General features: G+C 34.3%; 1 protein-coding gene across 1 annotated transcript in view; it reads right to left on the bottom strand.

Annotated features, from left to right (window-relative positions):
- LOC102019004 overlaps window positions 1-22,370 on the bottom strand; it is a gene marked incomplete in the record, with an annotated part of 405,168 nt that overhangs the window by 86,735 nt on the left and 296,063 nt on the right. The window contains 4 exon segments of the mRNA XM_005414632.2: window positions 3,279-3,377; window positions 12,535-12,691; window positions 17,582-17,686; window positions 22,044-22,155. Of these exon segments, the coding sequence (XP_005414689.2) occupies window positions 3,279-3,377; window positions 12,535-12,691; window positions 17,582-17,686; window positions 22,044-22,155 (473 nt within the window).

Genomic DNA, 22,370 nt, shown 5'->3' with positions numbered 1-22,370 from the left:
ACTAATCTTACCAGATGTCACTATACCTTTTCACACATTTTATTGAATTAAATGGAATGTAATGTCACATCATATAGTAAATTAGAGGGTGCTAGTTTAGAAGATCCCTGCTCAATCAGTTCATCTGAGAGTAACATTCACAAAGATCGATTTTTTGATCAGATAGAAGTTTGTGATACAACATTTCCTCTATGTGCAAATCCATACATTATTACAGGGCAAAAAAAAAAAAAAAACACCTTAGGAAATCCTATCATAAAGATACATTTTTTAGCCCAGTATTTTGCCAAATGTTTTAAGCATGTTGGTTAGTTGGGGTTTTTTATCTTTGCTTTTCAATAATATACTTTGGTAAAAGTGGTAAAAATAAGATAAACTTCAGTTGTCAAATATTCATCAAGGAAATATTTCATATTGATGCAAGAAGACTTAACTTTAGGGGCACAAATGCTTCTACTGGCATATGGTAGCATTTCTAGAGGAAACTTTGTGCAATACGGCAAACAGTTATCCCAATGTCTCCAAGAATGCCAACAGCAATATAAAAGGCTGAGGTCTCATTTTTTTTGGTAATCTTAATGTTTATATTCTGCAAATCATCAAAAACATTAAAACCAATATTATAGCATACAGAAATAGAATAGCAAACCAAAGAGTTTTAGAAAATAAACTCATTTGGATATTTTATTATGTGGGGCAGTAAGGAACACATCTTGAAGTGTCAGGTCTGCTGCACAGGCAAGGTATTTATTTTTTATCTCAAAAATCAAGTCACAGCAAAATCCTAGAAAAATCAATAAAGAATCCAGTAGAAAACTGCATTAAATTTGAAACATACTTGAAGATAAGCACAATGTAAATTTAATTAAGAAAGACTATTTAATCTTTTTTGAATTAAAAATTTTAAAACTGAGACACAAAATTTTGTTCTTCATTTTGTACAGAAGTTGTATTATATATATAATTACTAACGGCATTACTTAAAATAAAGCGCTACTACTGAAACCTTTATTTTTGTCATGCAAACATGGGCTGGATTTTACCGACATTTATAAATTCTGTACTATGAAATACTAAGAGAATAAATGGCCCTAAAAAAGAAGATTAACTATCATACAGACGCAATCACACCCAAATTTGTCAACAGTTATAACGTAGTTGCAATTCAAATATTATTGGCATTTTTAGAGTTCAATGACAAAGAATTCCAATATTCTACTATAAGGATAAATAAATTATAAAAGGAAATAAAATATTTAAAAGACACTGAAAGAACAATGTCAAAAAGAAAACAAAACGGAATGGTTTGAACTATGTGGCTGTGGCCTTAGACCTGAAATACAAATCCACGGGACAAAATGTATATCCTTCTTTTAACACCTCACACGTAACTGAATTAACTGGAATGTAACATCACATCATATAGCAAATTAGAGGGTGCTAGTGTGACTTGTGTAGGATAAGTCACACTGCAAGTATTAATAGCTACAAAATGTTTGTTATTTTAAAAAAGCAGAAATGGTCTAATTACATGAAGGAGGAATCAGAATTATGTTGTCATTACATAGCTAAAAAGCAAAAGTTAGGTGAAATAAAGGACTAATATAAAAAAAACACCTACCTCCGTATAATATTTACCTATTAAATAGAGAGAATATAATGTATACAAATTGTCAGACGATTGCACATTGTGAAAAGTCATTGTGCAAAGTCAACTGACTCCTTTTGAAAAAAGAAAATGGTTTATATATTTAATAAGTAAAATTAAAAATACACAAATATATAAAAAGTTGCTATAAATATAAGTTATTATTCAGCATTAAGGCTTTTTTCATTTTTGCTATTATAAATTATACAATAGTAAATATCTTTTGCATGTATCAAATGTATTTTGAATTTTTAAAAAAATATTTAACCAGAATTGGGATTATTGGGCCAAAAGATGATAATTTCAAAGTTTATTTATATACATAAGACAAAGTGCTTTCCAGATTCTATCACTTATAGTCCCATAAGAGCTGCTCATTTGCTCCACTTTTGCCAAACACTAACACTGATAGTTTCTTTTTGGAACTGGAAATCAAACTCAGGACCTTGGGCTTGCCAGGCAGGCAATGTGCCGCTGAGCTACATCCCCAGCCTAAGCACTGGTAGTGTCACGGATATACAAAAACCAACAACAACAAAAGAAGAATGGCAGTTTTGGTGACTGTTGTTTAAATCAACATCTACTAGGATATTACTGAGACTGAACTTATTTTCACATTTTTTGGACAGAATCTATATTCCTTCTTTAATGAACTATTTTTCATATGCCTTTTAATATGTTGCAAAGAAATAAAAAGAAACACTTTGAAGTGAGAAACAGAAGGGTCAGTTCTGCCATTAAGCAACTGTTTGAATTCTGGTTAATTTAATTTTTCTGAATTGAAATTTTCTCAATTCATTGAGTAAAATAACACCTACTCTATGGAATTGCATCAAATTAGATGAGCTTAAAGATACTGAAATAAATTACAATAAATAGAAGAAAGGCATTAACCTATGTTAGGGGTATGTCAGTAGTAATTGATTTCAACTAAAGTTTTATATTAACAATGTTAAGGTAATTCATATTTAATCACCCCCTTATCATGAAATTGCTTCTGTAATTTAAAAACACCATTTTAAACCAACTCATAATTTTAAACTTTAGACTGCTAAGTAAACTCATTATTTTTATGTGTTTTCCATTCATTAATATGTTGTTGGAATAAATATACAGAAAAAATATATGTATATCTCCTTAAAATTGCAAAGAATCTTTAGCTTAAGCAAAATGCAATTACTCTTCATGAATGTATGTAGTCTCATCACAATAGTTAGTCACAGTTTTCTCAAAATTTTCTTTGATGCATATACCCATGTGTTAAGTGATATGATATTCAGACATTCAAAATTTTAAAAACAGGAGGCTGAGTCAAGAGGATCATTTCAAACTAGGAGTGTGGAACCAAACTGGGCAGCACACTGCAACCTAGTCTAGCTAAAAAATATACATATATAACTTTTTGGCAAATATCACTTGTGTATTAACAGATTAAAAATAATGTAAATGTAATAAATGTACATAAGGGTTATACTAACCATCTAACCATGATTTCCTAACTTACCAAAACATTTCAAATTTTAATGAATATTAAATATGTATTAAGAAAATATATATATATATATATGTATATCACCTCTCAAACGCAGCAACACATAGAATGAGAGAAGATGAGCTAGAAATTCTGTACCTTCTGTATGACGCAGAGAACAGAGTTGGAAAGCAGAATCCTCATTCAGGAAGCTATGCCAGCAACAGTCAATGACAAGGTGTCTCGGCTGTTTTTCATCTAATTAAGAAATAAAGAGATATTGTAGTTCAAAGTCACATTCAGAAAGAAAACAACAGTGGAGATGGAAATAGAGTAAAATTATTCTCTAATGAGAAATTTCTTAGATTAATATTTTTCAAAGTACATTTTGGCAAGAAATTTAAATAAAATTTTGAAGAACATATACAGTATAAAAGATTTTCTTCAGTGAAGTTGCTCAATATGTAACATAACAACCACTGTTAATTCCTGTCATTCTGTTTTGAAACACTGTGCCAGTTTTACTATTTTGGCTTTGTTTTGTTTTTGTCTATGTTGTTGCTATTTTGTTATTTTTTATTCTCTGGAAAATAAATAAATAAGTAAAAATAAAAGGTTTTCTATCACATTGAAAGACTAAAATGGATGCATAAGATTTTGAAATTTTAATTGCTCAAATAAAATCTATTATGAAAAATCTGTTTCCTGGAGGGAAGGAGCAGGGAAGGTCAGAGACAAGGAAGACAGACATATTAAGATGCGTTATGAACATGTATGAACTCCACACGAGGAATATGAACATGATACACTGGAAGCATATACTAACAAAAAAAAATAAAATAAAAATGCATGTCTGAGCTCTGACACTGAAACTGGATTTGCAAAGTTCAATATATACATAGATACAGCTATACAAGAGCTATGCCACAGTAGTGAAAAGTTTAAACTAATACATATAAATGTAAACATATTAATATTCTATGAGAATTAGATAAGCTCTGTTGACATTAAATATATATGTTGATCATGGTACATTTATATATTTCAAAAGTGTGTGTGTGTGTTTATGTTGAAAGGAGTGCTGAAAAGTATTCACTAACAGAAGCATGTGATTTAAAATTATATTTTGAGGTCATTTTGTAAAGATCAGTGTTTTGAGCAGCATAGTTTTCTGAAAACTTGTACTGGAATAGCTTTTGATATTAGGGCTTTACTTCAGACCTAAGAAATCAGAATAAATGACTGGGGACATGATTACCTGAATTTTGATAAAGTACCGATTATGGCTTACTGAATTTTGAGAGCTATTACTTAATCATTGGGTAAGTGCACTAAGAATAAAGTAATTGTAGGCAAGTAAATTCTAAGATTATTCATCAGAAAATTGTCTATAATAATTATTTTACATCTATTTTTCCTTTATACAGAAAATTTATAAGCGAACTAGGACAAATAATACAAATAAACTAAAGCTGTTAAGATATTTGCTATCAAAACTGCTTTGTTCATACATCTCAAATCTATCAATACCATATTAAATAGAGTACATAAAAGCTTGCACATCTGAATTTGGGAGAGATTTTGAGTGTGTGGGATTTTTTTTTTACACCTATATATCTGTCATACCTGTATAAAGTCATGCTCGCCCTGATTGGCAGTTCATAGTGATTACTCCATATTTAACATAAATATTTATTCAACTCTGAATATGCTTCAAATAAGATTCAGAGGGTCTCTAGGTACCACATTTTCACACACTAATTCAACAGAGTGAAATGAAATGCACTGAATCTTTCCTCTCCATGTCCCAAAAGTGTGATTAACTTATCATAACTATGTAATATTGTGTGCTTTATTACCCGACTTCTGGTCAACATCACGGTCATAATTAGTCCTAAGTCAATAACAACTCGTCTTAGTAGTTTGTTTAGATTGATCAGTAATAAAACTGGAAGTTGATACTTGTAAAACTAATGTAGTATCTTAATTAATATGCATATCTTACTCTCTAGTATTATTTTGTTTTGCTCTTCAATAAACTACTCATATCTGAAACAGAATGAACTGCTATTGAAATGTGTCAGTTAAATCACTAACATTGCATTTAAATTTAGCTTAATAGGAAGAGTAATTAATCTCCAAACTATAGCCACGCCAATGGAAAAATAACTAAGAGCTAATCTGATGCATTAATCACTGCTTCGGTCCTTTCAGCAACAATTCAGGTATATACGCAATATCATATATAGAATACCATAAAAATGAAAATCAATGAATTTGTTCATGTATTGTCCAAATGTGATATAGTTTTGAAAAGTACATGCAATAGTTTTTAGTTCAAAATAGGTGCTCAGTAGTGACTAAGTATTTAATGCCTAGTTTAGAAGCACGTATGTTAAAATGGAAATACTCATTTAGTAAAGAATAAAGCTATGAATTAAAATAACTGTCATTAACAGGGTCACAAATGAACACCTTTGGAATACAGTTACATGAACAACAAGACCAACATCTAATGCATATATGTCCTTAAATTTGTAATAGGTATACATGAAGCCTGGATCCTAATCGTTCATCTCAGATCCTTGCATCCCATTCATGGCTTCCCTCCATTCCTCCACCTTTATTCCCAGTGGAGCAAGGTGGGATTAAGAGCAGTGGTTTCAGGATGGGGACATAATTACCGAGGAGAAACTATAATGAGAATTAAATCCATGGACACCAGTCACTGAGCAGGGCACATATCCCAGCCAAACAAGGCCAAGACAGGACACCGAAGTACGTGTGCATCAGGCAGAGCCAGGTTCTAGCGGCAGAGTGAAGAAGAAAGGAGAGATCACAAGAGGTAAGAAAATGACAAAGCAGTGGCTGCAAGGGGCATTTCCTAAGGACCTTTAAAAAGATAGAGGAAAACCCCTTCTGCTATACAAGGAGAGGAAACAGAGTTTAGAAAGTGCCATTCTTTAAAGCCATACCACTGAGCTTTAAAAGTACCATCTGTATCTGGGCATGGTGGCTCATTCTTGTAATCTCTGGAACTCTGGGAGGCTGAGGCAGGAGGATTCAAGTTTGAGTACAACATGGGCAACTTAGCCTCTTAGAAAGACCCTGTATCCAATCTCAAAAAAGGTGTTTACAAAGATGGCTGAGGATATAGCTCAGCATAAATGTCCTCAGTTCAATCCCCAGTACCCCCTGTCCCAAAAAAGTACCACCTGGGAGCAGATAACTTAGAATGACAGGTGGTCCTGAAGAAGACAGCCAGACACTATCAATTCCAGACTCTGCTCCATTTTTCATTTTATGGCTTTGGAGGACTTCTAACCCTTAGGCACCACACATGAAAAGCAGGAATACTGATATCTAAAAGATGTTTTGAAGATTGGGTACAGTCATGTTTAAAGGGCACTAGTCATATACATACTGAGTTCATGACGAATTCTAGTTTCCCACGCTATTTAGAAGATTTTCTGTAATATGCTGCTTCATGTGATACTCATTAATGGTCTTATACTTAAAGAGATTTTTACCATTTTCAGGGTGTTTAGGCCATTTCTTATCTAGCCACCCTATCTCATTTACCTTTCCAAGTTAGCATTGATTAAGATATGCAATGAATGGATCCCTGGGATGTGGTGTTCTGTATATGGTGTCTTAAATAATGCTCAACTGAACATTAAAAGGCAGGCCTTTTCCTGTTGTTACTGTTCATATACCTTCTTGCAAAGATATATGTCCCCAAATTGGTTATGTTAAGAGCTACAGTCTAAGCATATGAGTTTATTGTGTCATGGGAAGGATATTTCTGCAGCCATCAAAGTTTTAAAATAAGCCAATACTTTTGGAGCCTGAGGCCAGGGGATCATAACTTGAAACACAGCCTGGGAAACTTAGTGACTTAGCAAGACACTGTCTCAAAATTAAAAAGGGAAAGAAGGAAGGAAGGAAGGAAGGAAGGAAGGAAGGAAGGAAGGAAGGAAACCAACTTCTGCAAACTGTCTTTTAGGGCACATAGGTTTATTTATACCTTCTTCCATTGAAAAAACTGTATAAAGGTAGCACAAAATTTTAAGATACAAGAAAAGATGAATAGGAGGCAAGTGTTAAAAAATAAAATGAGATTAAGGACACAATCCACAATCAGGGATGAGTTATAGCAAGGATATGTAACAAACTCTGAATAAATTAAAATGTTTTTCTAGAAGTCCAGGGGCAGAGGAAAAAAAAAGTGAAAAACTCAGGACCTACATTATAAAAACTGACTAATGGTTTATAAGGCCAATAGATATTCCTGTAATAATTAAAATGTCTCCCAATTATTTTAGAAAAAACACTTGGCAATATAGCAACAAAGTCTTTGGTAATATTCCTACCAATACATCATAACTTATTTACTAGAATATTAGAAATATTAGAATGTTAGAATATTTCAGTGTCATTTGATGTGACTACATGACATCACAACACAAAGAACCGGAACTGAATGGATTTCTTATTGTGGTTGGGGAAAATGCAGCAGATTTCAGGTATAAGGATTCTGGTCCCTTCAATTTAACCTATGAGTAGATTTTAGAGTCCTTAAAGAAATAGATTGCAAATCTTTTCGATTATTCTTTACAAATATTTCTTCAGTTGCATTTTTTATTCTGTTTACACATAAGTGAACAGCTAGAATTTCCTCTTTCTACAAACTGAGACACTGTGTGCATAGAGATATCCAGAGATGGTAACCAAAGATTTGGCTTTGCAGATATGTTTTATCTCAGCTGCTTCACTGAGAAGCAGTTCCCTACAGCTTCATAATCATGACCAAATTGCCAAACCTTTCTGTTTGTCAATCTTCACATCTTTAAAAATGGAGGTAATGTCTATTAAAGAGAATCCTCCTCCCATTTGGAGCTTCTTCAGAAGACTTTATTTGGGAAACCGCTTCAGGGAATACCATTGAGGAGCGCAGAAGTGAAGCAAAAACTATGAAAGGACTCCAATGAGTGGCATATTATGAATCCAATTACTACTACGGGCAAATGAGACTAAGCAGTGCTGCAGAACTCTGAAAACCTTAAGAACATACATCTTTGGAGTATAATGTTCAGGGGTACAGGAACTGTGACACTTAACCACCATCCCCTGCTGTCCACAGGAGGAAGGAAAATGAAGTCCCTAGCATCTCCAGTCTGGTCCAGGTGGAAAGAACAGGTTCTTACAGCCAGAAGAAATACCTGGGATCCGTTGTTAGTGAAAAGATGACCCACATAAAGATCAGTTAAATATTTGTAGTCCTGAGATAATTTAAAGAGAGTCCAAATGAAGTACTGAGTGCAATATCTGCCAAAAATTGTCTCATCCTTGGTAACGTTTGTGGGTCACCTGTTTCAATCACAGCTGCGTATCAGTCATTCAATTACATCTTACCCAAAAGAGTTAAAGTCAGGCTTACAACCTCGTGGAATTACAGAAAATAACAAGGTTTTACACATGAATGCAAGGAAATGCACACACCCAGTAACTCCTTGGGAATGGGACCAAAGATTCCCTTTGGAAATAATTATGAGTTTATTGTAAGACACAGAAAAGTGTGTGACCAAGATCTTCAATGTCTCCTTGAACTAGAACAATTATTTTTAGCATGGACATGTTTATAAAGCACATATATCGAAATGATCACCTAGGACACTAAAGGTATCAGGAATCTAGATAAGTCTTTAAAAACACTTCTTTAGACAGTGCAATATAATTACTTGGGGGGAGACAGCAAGTGCACATGAATTGTTAAATATATTTCTTAAATATATTCTCAGAGGCTTCTAGGAAAATTACGGGAAAACCCTGTGCGCTTGTTGCCTGTGCTCCTAGGCTTTTCCACTGCTGGTGGCTTAAAACTTCTGTGCTTAGCTTCTCAGCTCCATTCTACTCTCCAAATCCACAGCCCCTGACCATAAATATTTGCATTGTTATATTTTATTTTATTTATTATTTTTTTTTTCGGTTTTTCTCCGGTACCGGGAACCGAACTCCCGACCTTGTGCGTGCCAGGCAGGCGCTTTTGCCGCTGAGCTAAATCCCCAGCCCCTGCAGTGTTATATTTTAAATGCTATAAAATATACTTTATAAGTGTGTAAGTCACAAGGTGAGTTCTGAAACTCTCACTACCTGCATGACAAAACCGGGATTCCTCATAATGTATGTACTTACGTGTCTCAATACCCTGACCTATCTCTCCCCCCCCTCCCCTCGACCCTCTGTCTTTCTCCCTCTCAGACAAATAGGAGTATCCTTGCAAATTCACTATTCTTCTGAGAAAGTAGATTGCTTGGAATTTCAACTCATTATCAAACTTCTGGATTGCCAAATTCTCCACCATCTTTTATATCCCACTGGTATCTTGGCTATTTCCATTTTTATTACTTCCAGAAATAATGCCCTTTCCCAGTTTAAGGATCTTGGACAATTTATTTCTACTGCATGTCCTCTTTGGCTGCAGGAATTTTCATATTTTATTTGTACTCTACTCTGTCCTATTTGCTTTATAAGTGACTAATTCACAGAGTCTGCCTATAAAGAGCCTACAATTTCAATTATAATAAATTGACAAATAGCCAGGGGTTGTGGAACACACTTGTAATCCCAGCCACTCTGCAGACAGAGCCAGGATGACTGGAAGTTTAAGGCTGGCCCAGGCAATACAGCTAGACTCTGTCTCAAAATAAAATTTTTAAAATAAAATACCTAGAGATGTAGCTCCATGGTAGAGTGCTTGCCTAGCTTATGTGAGGCCCTTAGTTCAATGTCCAGTACTTAAAAAAAGGGATCAGGTACAAGGACGTGAGAGGGGGAGAGGGAGAGGAAGGGACGGGGAGGAGGAGGGGGACAGGGACAGGGACAGGGACTGGGACAGGGAGGGAGACTGAGAAAGACAGACAGAGAGACAGACAGAGACAGAGAGACAAGGAGAAACAGAAAGAGACAGAGAGAGGAGAGTTTGAAGTAAGAAATATCTGCAATGTTGTGAGATGCCTCATATCAGTAACTAACCCCTTGGTGGGGTGTTAGGAATCTTGCTATCAACTTTCCTAAGGAAATTCTATGAATTCTGTAAAGTACCCAGGAATATTTACAGCACCTTTTGAAATATATAGAGATTACATAATCCTATCATGAAATTACTTTAAGGCATTTACAAATATTTAAATGAAATGATCAGCTTAGTACCTGTTATAATGAGTATATTTTAATTTACACTAAAAATTTTATCTTTTTATCCTTCTCATCAGGCCTGTTTCCCTGTAGAAGTTCCTCATTTCAGACCATATTGTTTGAGGTTTAATTTTTAAGAAATATGAACACAGGAAGATATGTAGACAATACCTAGAAAAAAAAAAAGCATCCACAGCAGGGAGAAGGAAGGTAACATGACAGAGCAGGAGACATCATGGCCACGAAAAAAGAAAGTGAATCCTTTTCACAGGAATAGAAGACAGAGAAAGATAGCTAAACTATCAGAAGTCACTGTTTTTCTTCACACCCATCTCTTCAAGTTGAAGGAAGGATAGAGACAAACTGATAGAGTTTCAAGAGAAAACAAGTTGCTTTAAAAGACTCCAGTCTGAATTGTGAGACTGATCAACGTTTTGTTAAGATTACCATACATTTTTGTTACATAGTTGTAGGAATTTTAGGCAGATTTTTAGAGACGTAAGAACCCACAAACTATTTCATAACTTTTATTATTAATCTGCCTTCTATTTTCCTATATCGGAATTCTGAGCCTTAGAAGTGATACAAACACATTTTTGGTGTTTATCTGAATGTACTGTCCAATCCCAGCCCCAAGGAGTACATTTTATGTTTGAATTTTACCAGCATCATCTTTTCCCTCTAGCAGTTATTCCAAATCACTGCACCACTCTTCAAATTGCTTACTGTATATCCTTTCTTCAGCAAATGAAAATGTCAACCTGGTTGCTCATAACTCTGAAGATCCTGTATTGCGTACCAATATATCTATATTTGCATTTCTCATATCTTACTGCAGGCAAAGCCAGGATGGTACCCGGTCAAAGAAAGAAATATTTCTCCTATTCATGGTTATTCCTTTTACTTTGGCTTTGATTCCAGTGTCCCCAGAGCCAAAGCTCAGCAGTGAAACTTTATCTCCTTTATACTTTTAACTGCTGCTCAATTTTGGCTTCTTTCTTCTGCTAATACATATGCTTAAATTTCTGTGTTAAACTGCTGATCTCCTTGATCTTAAAGCCAGCTTTTACAAAATACCGCATACTTCTTCTTATATTGTTAAAGAAATTTTAAATGATAGGAGGTTGCTTTTTTAATTTTAAAAATTATTCCAGGCCAGGAGTATAATGAGATGATCAGGAAAGATCAAGGTTCCAGCAAGTTAATCATATGCAGTAACAACATTAAGTAAAAAATAATAAATTTGCAATGATAATAAGGTATAATTTTTCCCACTCACATTGATGGAGATTAAGGAGAATGCTACTACCCTGGATTTATAAGATTCAGCAGATAATATATTTTTTTTTTTTTTGGTTTTTCTCCGGTACCGGGAACCGAACTCACGACCTTGCACTTGGCAGGCAGGTGCTTTGCCGCTGAGCTAAATCCCCAGCCCAGCAGATAATATTTATAATACAGTCAATATATATTGCAATGGTATAACCATTCTGGAGAGTAATTTGGTCACTATATATATATATATATTTTTTTTTTTTAACCAAATAATGACACTGTTAGTGATTTTAGTAGTAATAATCATAGTTGAAAAGCCAAATTGGTAATATCTAATATATACTTAAAATATACTACCAAAAACTTATTATTAATTCATTTTTATTTTGGGTTTACAGTATTTAGGTACCAAATATGAAGTGATTAAATACTCCACACACTTTAATTTAAAAGCGTGAATCTTGAATATAACATTAAAAAGGGACAGGGTTGGTGGTAACCAAAATCTAATCCCAATATGTTTACTAAGAAAAGAGGAAGGGCTGGGGATATAGCTCAATGGCACAGTGCCTGCCTGGTAAGCACAAGGTCCTGAGTTTGATTCCTGGTACCAAAAAAAAAAGAGAAAAGAGCAAGAAAAAAAACCTATAACACTAAAATTTCTATAAACTTTTGAAGGCTAAGCACTGGTATATTTAATACAATCATAAGAATCTTACAGATTGACTAACTTTTATACAGAACTTGGGTTTACAGGTAAAACTGGAAGAGATTAATTCAGGACATAAATATCTAATTTTGATCCATTCTCCACCAAAATGAAGATATTTTATCTGTCCCTCTGCATTTTTCTCTTTTATAAAACTATGTTTTCATTCTGTTTCAAGATAAGTTTGATAACTATCCACAAAATAACATTAAAAATGTGAGAGAAGCGACGTACTTGTTAGAATGATGTTGATAGAAACATCTTCCTTGGTGGGATTTTTGAAAGGTATAATGATGGATGACTGCAGACCCATGCATGTGGTCAATTCTACTGTGTCCATAGGCTGGGGAAATAGTCCTACTCCAGAGAGGTTGAATTTCCACTCTTCAAACTGTTTGAAGATAAATATTTATAATATAATTACCCTAATTGCATATATTTTTTTTGCAACATTAATAAGTGTAACACATAAAATTTTTGGCAAGTATGGAAAGTTCTGTTGTTCTTTAGCATGTATTTTTTACCTATTTTCCCCCAAAATTCTGTTTGATTTTACTGAAAAATCATTTTTATACTGAGTAAGATAAGGACAAAAAACCAACGTTCAAACAGCCACATATTCCATGCATATAAGGTTACTTATAATAACATACAAGGTAACCTTTAACGTAAAACTTTCCATTTTTGTTCCTGGTTCTTTGAAATCCATTTGTCTAATAACCTGCATGCTGATCACTGCATGGAGTTTCCAAAATTTTGGAGTGAATTTCAAGTGAAAATAAAAAAGGTGAAGCACGGACTAAGTCTTATTAAAAGGAAGCTTGTAAAACTGGATGCCATGTATTTACCCTCATGATCAAATACATTTTTATTATCACATGAAATAGATAAACGGCTCAGAGTTATGTGAATGGGATTAAATGTGGTTATTGTTTTTCTCTGGTTTCACAAGCCTGCAAAACTCTGCTTAAAAATGTTTTCTACATATCTGTTTACAATAAAAATGCCTTGAAAGCACAGCAAGTTTTTATCCACTTCCACATATCTTATACTTCTCCACTACTTTGTTGATGTTACAGATGAGTTGTCCTAGTTTATAATCCTTTAACTACACTATATAGATGCTCCTAAACTTACCTACCAATAACAGGAGGAAAGTTGCTTAGGACTGTTTCAAATTGGGATAACTGATCATAAGAAATGCATAAAATGCTGTTTATTATTGAGGGATTAAAGGCAAATTGTATCTGCATGTTAGGTTCAAGTGACTATCTTATTGTTAGTCAGAATATAACAGCATAACGTAAATCTGCTATGCTTTTAAGTAGATCACTGCTGGGGCTCACCGATAATAAACTAAGTCTAGGGGATGTCTGGGGCCATCTTTGTCCTGTCCTTTGAGCTAGAGTGGACCAAGGAAACTCCCTGCTTTCTTTGGGTCACGGCTGAAGCCCTAAGGCAATCATAGGGTAAGATAAGACCTGATAAGGGCAATAAGGATCTTTAAAGCAACACAGTAGCAACAGTAAATACTTTCCCCAGGAAACTACAGTCTCCCTACTGCCCCTTGTCTCATCCTTGCAAAAATGCTTTGTTCTTCTCACTAGCCCACCATAATCGCCATTACTGTTCCCTGAAACACTTACTACCTTCACCTATTGTCCTTGACACAGATGTAATCAGTAAATACCAAGGCTCTGGCTGCCTCCTGCACTTTTGCTCCCCATGAACGATTGGTCATCCCAGTCCCCCATTGCATCGCCATGTTGTCTCCTGCTTTCTTTCTGTACTGTGCTGTAACACTCTGCAGGACACTGGGGACTCACTGCAGGGTCCCCAACAGTACATACTAACGTGATTTTCCATAACTGACTGATAGATGAAACCCTTTTACTGTGAACCACTGCTAAAGACCCAAATTACAGAAAGAACATGTTCCATATTTCTTCAAAGGGGTTAGAGTACTGGAATTTCTATGTCAACCAAACCCTGACAATTGTTTTTTTATTTAAAAAAAAAAACAATTTTATAACAAAATAATGGGAGTAACAAAAGTTAATACACTGTGTACCATTCTCTTCAGAGTAATTACAATAGAAGACATAGGCCAACAAGAGTTTTACACAGAAGAAACAAACAGATATCACAAAACTTTTTTTTCCATGAACTAAGATAAACTAGAAGTACCGTTATTTTTTGCTAGTTAACAGTTATAACACTGATTAAATCACCTACTTGTATTGAGAGGAAAATTAAAAAATAATCCAGTACACAGTACATTAAAAAGAGAAAGTAACATTTTAGCTCATATTTATGTAAACCTTGTTCTGAAAGATAGTAAAACTTTTTTGATAATAAAAAAACATTAGAAATGATACAGAATTTCAAAAAAACAAGATGATAGGAATTCAGCAATTGCATTTTGTTGTCTTCAAAGTAGTTGTTTGATTATGAGATAAAAATGTAAAATTGGTAGAAAAAATTAAACATTAACTGTTTCTTTCAGTAAAAGATCCAATTCTGAGAGTCCTAAAAGAGAGACAAGCGGCGATCAAAGATAGTAAATCTGGCTTGCACACTGAACAGCACTCCACAGAATTAACAGAACTCCCAAGCAACAGAACTTTCCATATACGCAGCCTGCAAAGTTTGTAGTCTCATGCTGAGTTATAAAACTGCTCCAATTTTTTATCTTCTTACATTTTTGCTATTCTAATATTTATATGAAATGAGTGGCACAAGGTATGAATGACATGAAGGCAGGTATTACAAATAAGAAAGAAAATCTAAGAACATAGTATTTGATACTAAAAAGTTTCAATTTCCATGTCTGCTGTTTGCAACTCTTCCTCTTATTCTGTTATGTAATAATGTAATATCATTGAGTCTGATATATAATGAATTCATAATATTTGATGTTGTGATGTCTTAGTCAAATTAATTTGAAGATTCAAGATCTATGCAATAACAAGTTCAAAGTCAGTTTTTAGAATGCAGGGCTCTTCACATGGATCTAAGCCAGAAACAAATGAAGTAGATTATTCACCACAGCTATTTCCTTCAGTTTAGCCAAGAGACGTAACTGGAAATTAAGTTTATCCTAAAGGCACTGTTGTTAGTTGATTTTAGATTAGTCAGCTCCTTAGTTATTGCATGTCAGTTTAGATAGATTTGAACATTTAAATCCAGAGAGTGATAGAAATCTACGTGGGTTTCCTTCTAATGGTAAAAATTAACCCGAAGTTTCAGACTTGGAAAAACAAACTCTAACGCTTTATTTTAAAAACGCATTCTTTACATGCCTACTCATACATAATATATACCATTTTTTCAAAAGTTCACTCAATTAATACTTTACAATGAACAGGTTTTGCTTGCAAAAGACATCAACTGGATAAATTAAATAAAAGAGGAAGACCTAAATCATTCCGAGTTTAAAAGGGCAAGAAAAGTCACAAACGTGGAAGAGATGTATTGAAAAGGTTGAAGAGGTCTTGACTGCGTAGTTGAACAGATGAATTATTGACTAAAGTCTAAGTATAAATGAACCCGTAGAGATTTGCTACAGCTTGGGAGGAGATATGCAGAGTACCTGAAATCAGCTGATTCACAAAAGATTTGAGGTGATTGCTTACTTCTTTGAGTTCTCATGTGTTTGATAAAGAATTTAACTTCCAGGTTCCAGTGGTGGCAAACCTAAGGCATGCATGCTAGAGCAGGATGTTTGTATCACTGAAAGCTGTTAAAGGTTACATCACTGTGGACTTTTCCAAAGAAATTAATAAGCCAAGCTGACAATCACCTTGTTGACATGCATGACTATCCTTACAGAGATACAATTTCTATCAGAAATGTGAGCCACTAAAGTGCCCCCAATAATTAAGATTTGAAGTTTGTAACCCTGCTTTGAAGCAGTTCTTTGAAAGACAGGCCTTGTTAAAATTATTTACTTGAAAGAAAATAATACCCCTAAATTTTTCCCTCTATATGACGATTACTGTTAAATTTTTAAATAGTTTTGAGAATCAAACGTAAACTTACAATTTTGTTCAGGTCATGTTATCAGTTAGGAAGTTTAACAGCCTCAAAACATTTTTTTAAATGAACAACAGTGTAATTTTGGAGACGAAGATACCTCAGTTTTCTACAGACCCTGCACTGACATAGGGATCCTTGCGATATATTTGCTGCTAGTGACACTCAAATGTAAGGCAACATCAAGTATATTTCCCGATTTTCTTTCCCATCAACATTTGAAGGAGGAAATTATAATACATGTAAAAATATATAAATTTTAATGATCAGTAAGACACATACTTACTTATGCATATATAAATTATAGTTATATTAGTCTTGGAAAACTATAAGTAGCTGTGAAATTTTCTCATGAAGATGCTAGCAGAAATGTGCATTTTATTTAGGAGCTCATAATTTAACGCAGTGGCCCATGGTATATGCCAAGCTACCAACCAGTTACCAAGTAGGCAGCCTTGGAAAATGTCAAAAGAAATGAATTACTTCTAAGCATAGACAGAAGACACATTATTTAAAATGTGCATTAAAATTTTTCTCTTTACCTTAATATATCCACACTCAAAGTGTGACCTTTGATTCTGTATATGTTTGAATTATGTCTTTTGAGATAATGAAATAAGCCAGTTATTTCATTACAATATAATGCTTTATTATCTTATATAGTCAATTGCTACATTGGATTCAGTTCTCAGTGCAACATTTTACTATATATTGATCTTAATTTCTCTGAGGCTCAGATTTCTGATCCATAAAATAGTGCTGCTAACAACATTTCCCTTATAGGACTTTGCTGCTAATAAATTAAGATAATTGTTAAAATTATATAAGGAGAGAGAAAGAGAGAGCACATTTATTAATGCTCAAACAATAATTTTATTAAATTATTATTTAGGAACACCATACAAATAAAATTAATTGAGGAAGTAACAATATTTCCAAGACTTCATTCTACATTTTCATACTTTTCATTGAACTTTAAAAAATAAAACTGAAATCAGAAAATTTACATATATACAAATGATTTGATATTTACATTAAGATATTTATGTTTTAAATCTGGGCATATACTTTTCTCATCCAAAAGGACCTTATTCGGTGCTTGTGCGGAGATAAGGTATATTGTATTTCCCAACGTATATGTAAGTGATGATTTACACTGAATTTCTTTTACTTGAAAAGATGTCAAATGGACAAACTGGATTTACTTATGTATTGATTTTGAAATTTAAGAATACTCTTATCATACCTGAGCACAGCAGAAGTTGATACAAGTTTTATGACCAGCTCTTCCAAGGGCAGAAGGATAAAAGTAAACCAATACCTCTTTGGTGGAATGAGGAAGTATAATCAGCTATGTAAATTTAAAAAGAAGCAAAAGAGAAAAAAAGTCAACACTTTTCTTTCAGGTAGTATCATTATGTGCTAGGTATATGTAAGGTTGATGTTTGTGTGATAAATGTGTGGCCTTACACACATTATTTTTTCTCAATAAACCTTCTCTGTGAAAACTGACTGTAATGGTTGATACATTGTGTCAACTTGAGAAGTCTAGAAGCTTAACTAAATAACCCAGCAGTTTTACATCCTAGGTTGTAAAGGACATGCCCTCACCCCTCTAGGATGTTGATCATTGTGTCAACTTGAGAAGTTTAGAAGTTTAACTAAATGACTCAGCAGGGGGCCGGGATCCTCACTTTGTAAACATCCTAAGCCTGTGCAAGAGGAGAGAACAGAGATAGTGTGAGTGCTACACCCACCCTTTGGGCAGGTAGCCTGCATAAAACATAAGGGAGGTACAGAACAGAGGCTTGCTCTTCCCCTTTGGCTCTTGCTGCTTTTGCTGTCTTCTGCTGGCTTACACTGCTGCCCCACTGCCATGTACCACCCTGCTTTGGAGCCAGCTGATTATGGACTGAAACTTCCAGAAACTGTGAGCTAAATCAACCTTTCCTTCCTTAATTTGGGGTATAAGGTGTTTTTTTCCCCAGCAAAGAGAGAAAAGTAAACAAGACGCTGATAAAAGAGCCTATATCTGGTTCCTATGCCATGATCTTCCCTCAGACAATGTGAATTTAGTAAAAATGTAAAAGGACAATGTGAGTTTAGTAACAATGTAAAAGGAAGTCAGTGTTAAAACCTGGATTATATGCTCTTAAACCAGGGTTAAAAGTGGATTATATCTTCCTAAATACACAGAAATATGGATTTTATTTAAGAGTCTACAGTTTATTAACCATTGCATGGTACATGTCATGCTACCAGGAACCTAACTTGTAGCCCTGGCCACGCTAAAAAAATGAAATGTTTTGAAATATGGATGGAAGACATGATCCTTTAAGGTACACTAAAGTTTTCTTCTTAATCATGTTATACACACACTCAAGCTGTGACCCGCTGGTGTGTACATTAAGAGTTTGAATTAGTTCTTCAGACATAGTGAAAGAAACCAACGATTCTACCACAATATAATGAAGGCTTGAGTATCTTTTGTAATCAAAGTGCTACACTGGGAATAAAACAGTGTTTGATATCAGCACTTACAGAATAATAGAATAAGCAAGTCACTTGTTTGTCTGAAAAGGAATTCTATGTTTTATACTAATACATTTGCAAATAAACTTTGGAAGAGCAAAATTACAAAATTACAAGTTAGTAGCACCATTCAATCTTTGTAAGATACAGCATTTAGTGCTCAACAAAATGCAAATATAACCACAAAATGCAAACGGAAATTTACTTTTATAGATACAATAAAGTCACCTCCCGATTATGTATAGTTTATCTACAGCAAATAATTTTATCTCATACTGGCCTTCTCTTTAATCATCCAGTGTTTGGAGTTTATCAGTTAATAAATGCTTTGGAAATGTAAATTAGTGTTGTCATTAGCCTTAGCAAGAAAATTAATTTTATATAGCCTTTCAACTTAGCATATATGAAAAATAGTTTATTCTCTCTATAGCTATAGAGAGAGATGTAGATATATTTCTGTATATATACACAGGTCTGTCTCTATAGATAGACAAAGTAACACAGAAAGAAAGAAGGAACCAAGCTGCTACATTAACTTAGATTTCAATTCAGTTAATTAAAATAATTTACTAATCATTTAGTTTAATGTTTTGGCTTCTATATTCTCAAATTCCTCTTCTATAAATAAATGATATAAGCATATGGGAAAAATTGAGCTAGTGCATACAATCAAGCAGTATTTCAATTTTACTTTTTTATTTATACCCCAAATTCACTGAAAATCACAAAGAATTTATGTCCCAGAAAGGTAAACATAATTCTTAAGAATTTAATTGTAATTACTTCACTGGTTTGTGTAGTGGGGTATAATCAATGTATTAAATGTAGGACTATTCTGACACTTTAAAACATTTTATTACAACCTTCATCATATACCGAATTCTAATGTGTGGATTTACACTGAATCCTAGTTCAGGAGGGAAAGATATTATGTGACAGCTAAATGAATCAGAATTCATATGGATATGAGACAACAGGAGAATAATATGACCTTAAGAGATACAATTTGAAGCCAGGCATGGTGGCACATGCCTGTAATCCCAGCACATAAAAGGCTGAGGCAGGAGGATTGCTGCAAATTCAAGGCAAGCATGCGTTACACAGCAAGATGCTGTCTCAAACAAATAAAAAACAGATACAACTTGAAGTATGTTGATTAAAATGACCTGAAAGACCTACAATTAGCCAATTAGTAAGACCCTGCCTCAAAATAAAACATAAAAAAGGCTAGGGATGCAGTTCAGTGTGAAGGCCCTAGAGTCAATCCCCAGTACTGAAGAATAAGTAGAGATACATAGATGATAGATGATAGATAGATAAAAGAGACAGAAAGAGATAGATAAGAGGTAGATGTAGAAAGCTCTGGATGGAAAGGATAAGAGAGTCCATCTCCTTAAATTGTCATGAAGTACATTGCATTTGTTTTCCATTAGACCATAGATTAGACTCTGCTCTAAAAGCAGAAACATAAAAAATATGAATACAACTTACTCATGTTATATATAAACTACATGCTCAATCCCATGTTACACATAATTTATGGAAACATGGTGTTGAATAATGCAAGCATGCATGTGCACTTTGATACATACTTTGGTAAACAGTCCTTTAACACTAAGTAGTAAACTCTTAATTTAAGTATCATATCTGCTAGCGGACTTCCATGATTTATTGTAAGGTTTTGTGATGAAAATAAACTGTAGGAATTATCTTTTTCATTCTTTTTTATTTTTTTCTTTTTTTCAAAACAGGGTCTTGTGTTGTTCCCCAGGCTGGTTTTGAACTTTTGGGTTCAAGGAATCCTCCTGCTTCAGCCTCCTGAGTAGCTGACAATAGGTACATGCTAACCTGCCTAGCCTGGAATTATCATTTTGATGTTTAACGGAAGGTATAAGGTTTCTCACTCACTGCAAAAAATGGAGTCCTATATTTTGGAAAAGGATAGATATGTTAAACTGTAATATCTTGTTTTGTAACTTGAAGAAAAAAATAATTTAGACCCTTTGCACTGACTCTAGTTCTTGCCAGGGCCCCAAAATGAGGAACTGAGGTAGAGGCAAGAACGGAGTTTGTAGAGCAGGATTCTTAGCACTACAAATGTATGTGAGAGGTAGGGGCAGGGGCTGAAGAAGGGGTAGAGATGACCTGTTCTCTTGAGACACTGAAAATATATAATGACTTTTGAGGTAGTCATATTAATGGGCAATTATTGCAAAAACTGATTATTAAAATCATTAAGAAATAAAGTACAACCAGCTTGTGGTGGATTGACAACCGATGGGCAACTTGTAACACCCAGCTAAATGGAATCAGCGTGGTGCTGGGTGTGGAGGGCCCAGCTGAGGATGGTTGGCAACAGCACAGGAGAACCGGAGGGGCAGGTGGTGTGTTGTTGGTTCTCCTGGAGAAGCTTGAAGCGCTGGCTTTCCTGATATGGACTCCGCTGCTCTCGTCATCAGAGGAGCTCGGGCTCTCGTTGTCTCTGAGGATGGTTGTGATACTTTTAGGGGGAGCTCTGGTCTTTACTTTGAGCGTCACTTCCTGCCTCCAGTGCAGACCCCTCAGCCTGCTAGCACAGATCTTTCATCATGCTGGTGCAGACTTTCTAGCTTCCACCACTGACCTTAGGACCTTCCCAGCACAGATCCATGAAATAGGCTTGCATGAAACATCGTCATGGGTTCTTGGCATCCAGCTGGACTCACAGGCGGCATTGTTATGGACTCTAGGTCTTCAGCTGGACTCACGCAGGACATTATCGTGGAATTTAGGCCCTCACCTGGATTCTTTGGGTCTCTGCTGTGTGGGCAGATTCCCTGCAATCTTTTCTACTTCATTCTTCGGGTGAATAGTATAAAGTAATCCTATAAATTCTGTGTTCTGTATTAAATTGTTTCCCTTGCAAACCCCGACTACAACATAGCTTATTTAAAATTTAGTGATACTGCCATCATTTTAGCATATGTACTTCCAAAAGTTTCAAACTAGCATGATATTGTTTTCATGACAGTTTGAAATTCATGGGAAAATTTATATAATAGAAAAATACATTTTTCAATTTTGAAGATCTAAAACCTTACTAGTAATCCAAATGATAATACTCCACAGGTGCTTAAGATAAGAACTAGAAAATGCTGTAGTACCAGTAGGTTTCATCACTTTCTGAATGTACTTACTGGTGATGTTCCATTAATTTCCAGGATAAAATTTCCAGGATTACTGTTTGTTACTTGCAATTCTAAAGTTTCATGTGTAGGATTATATAAGGGAATGGTCTGAATGACACGCCTAGGAGGAAAAACAAAGAGTAAAGTTCCTGTTATTTACAAATTTCTTCAATGATAATCCCATAAACTTGACTAATACAGGTTGAATTATAGCCTCACAAAAGACAAGTTGACATATAATAATTGTACATCTTTACGAAGTAGTGTTTTGTTTTGATTGTGACAAACATAATTCAAAAATAAAAAGATTTTACTCAAAAAGATTAGAAAATGAAA

This window comes from Chinchilla lanigera, unplaced genomic scaffold, assembly GCF_000276665.1.
Source record: "Chinchilla lanigera isolate Chin_1 unplaced genomic scaffold, ChiLan1.0 scaffold00192, whole genome shotgun sequence".
Taxonomy (NCBI): domain Eukaryota; kingdom Metazoa; phylum Chordata; class Mammalia; order Rodentia; family Chinchillidae; genus Chinchilla; species Chinchilla lanigera.
Note: the sequence above shows the minus strand (reverse complement) of the source record. Positions and strands in the feature narration are given on the sequence as shown.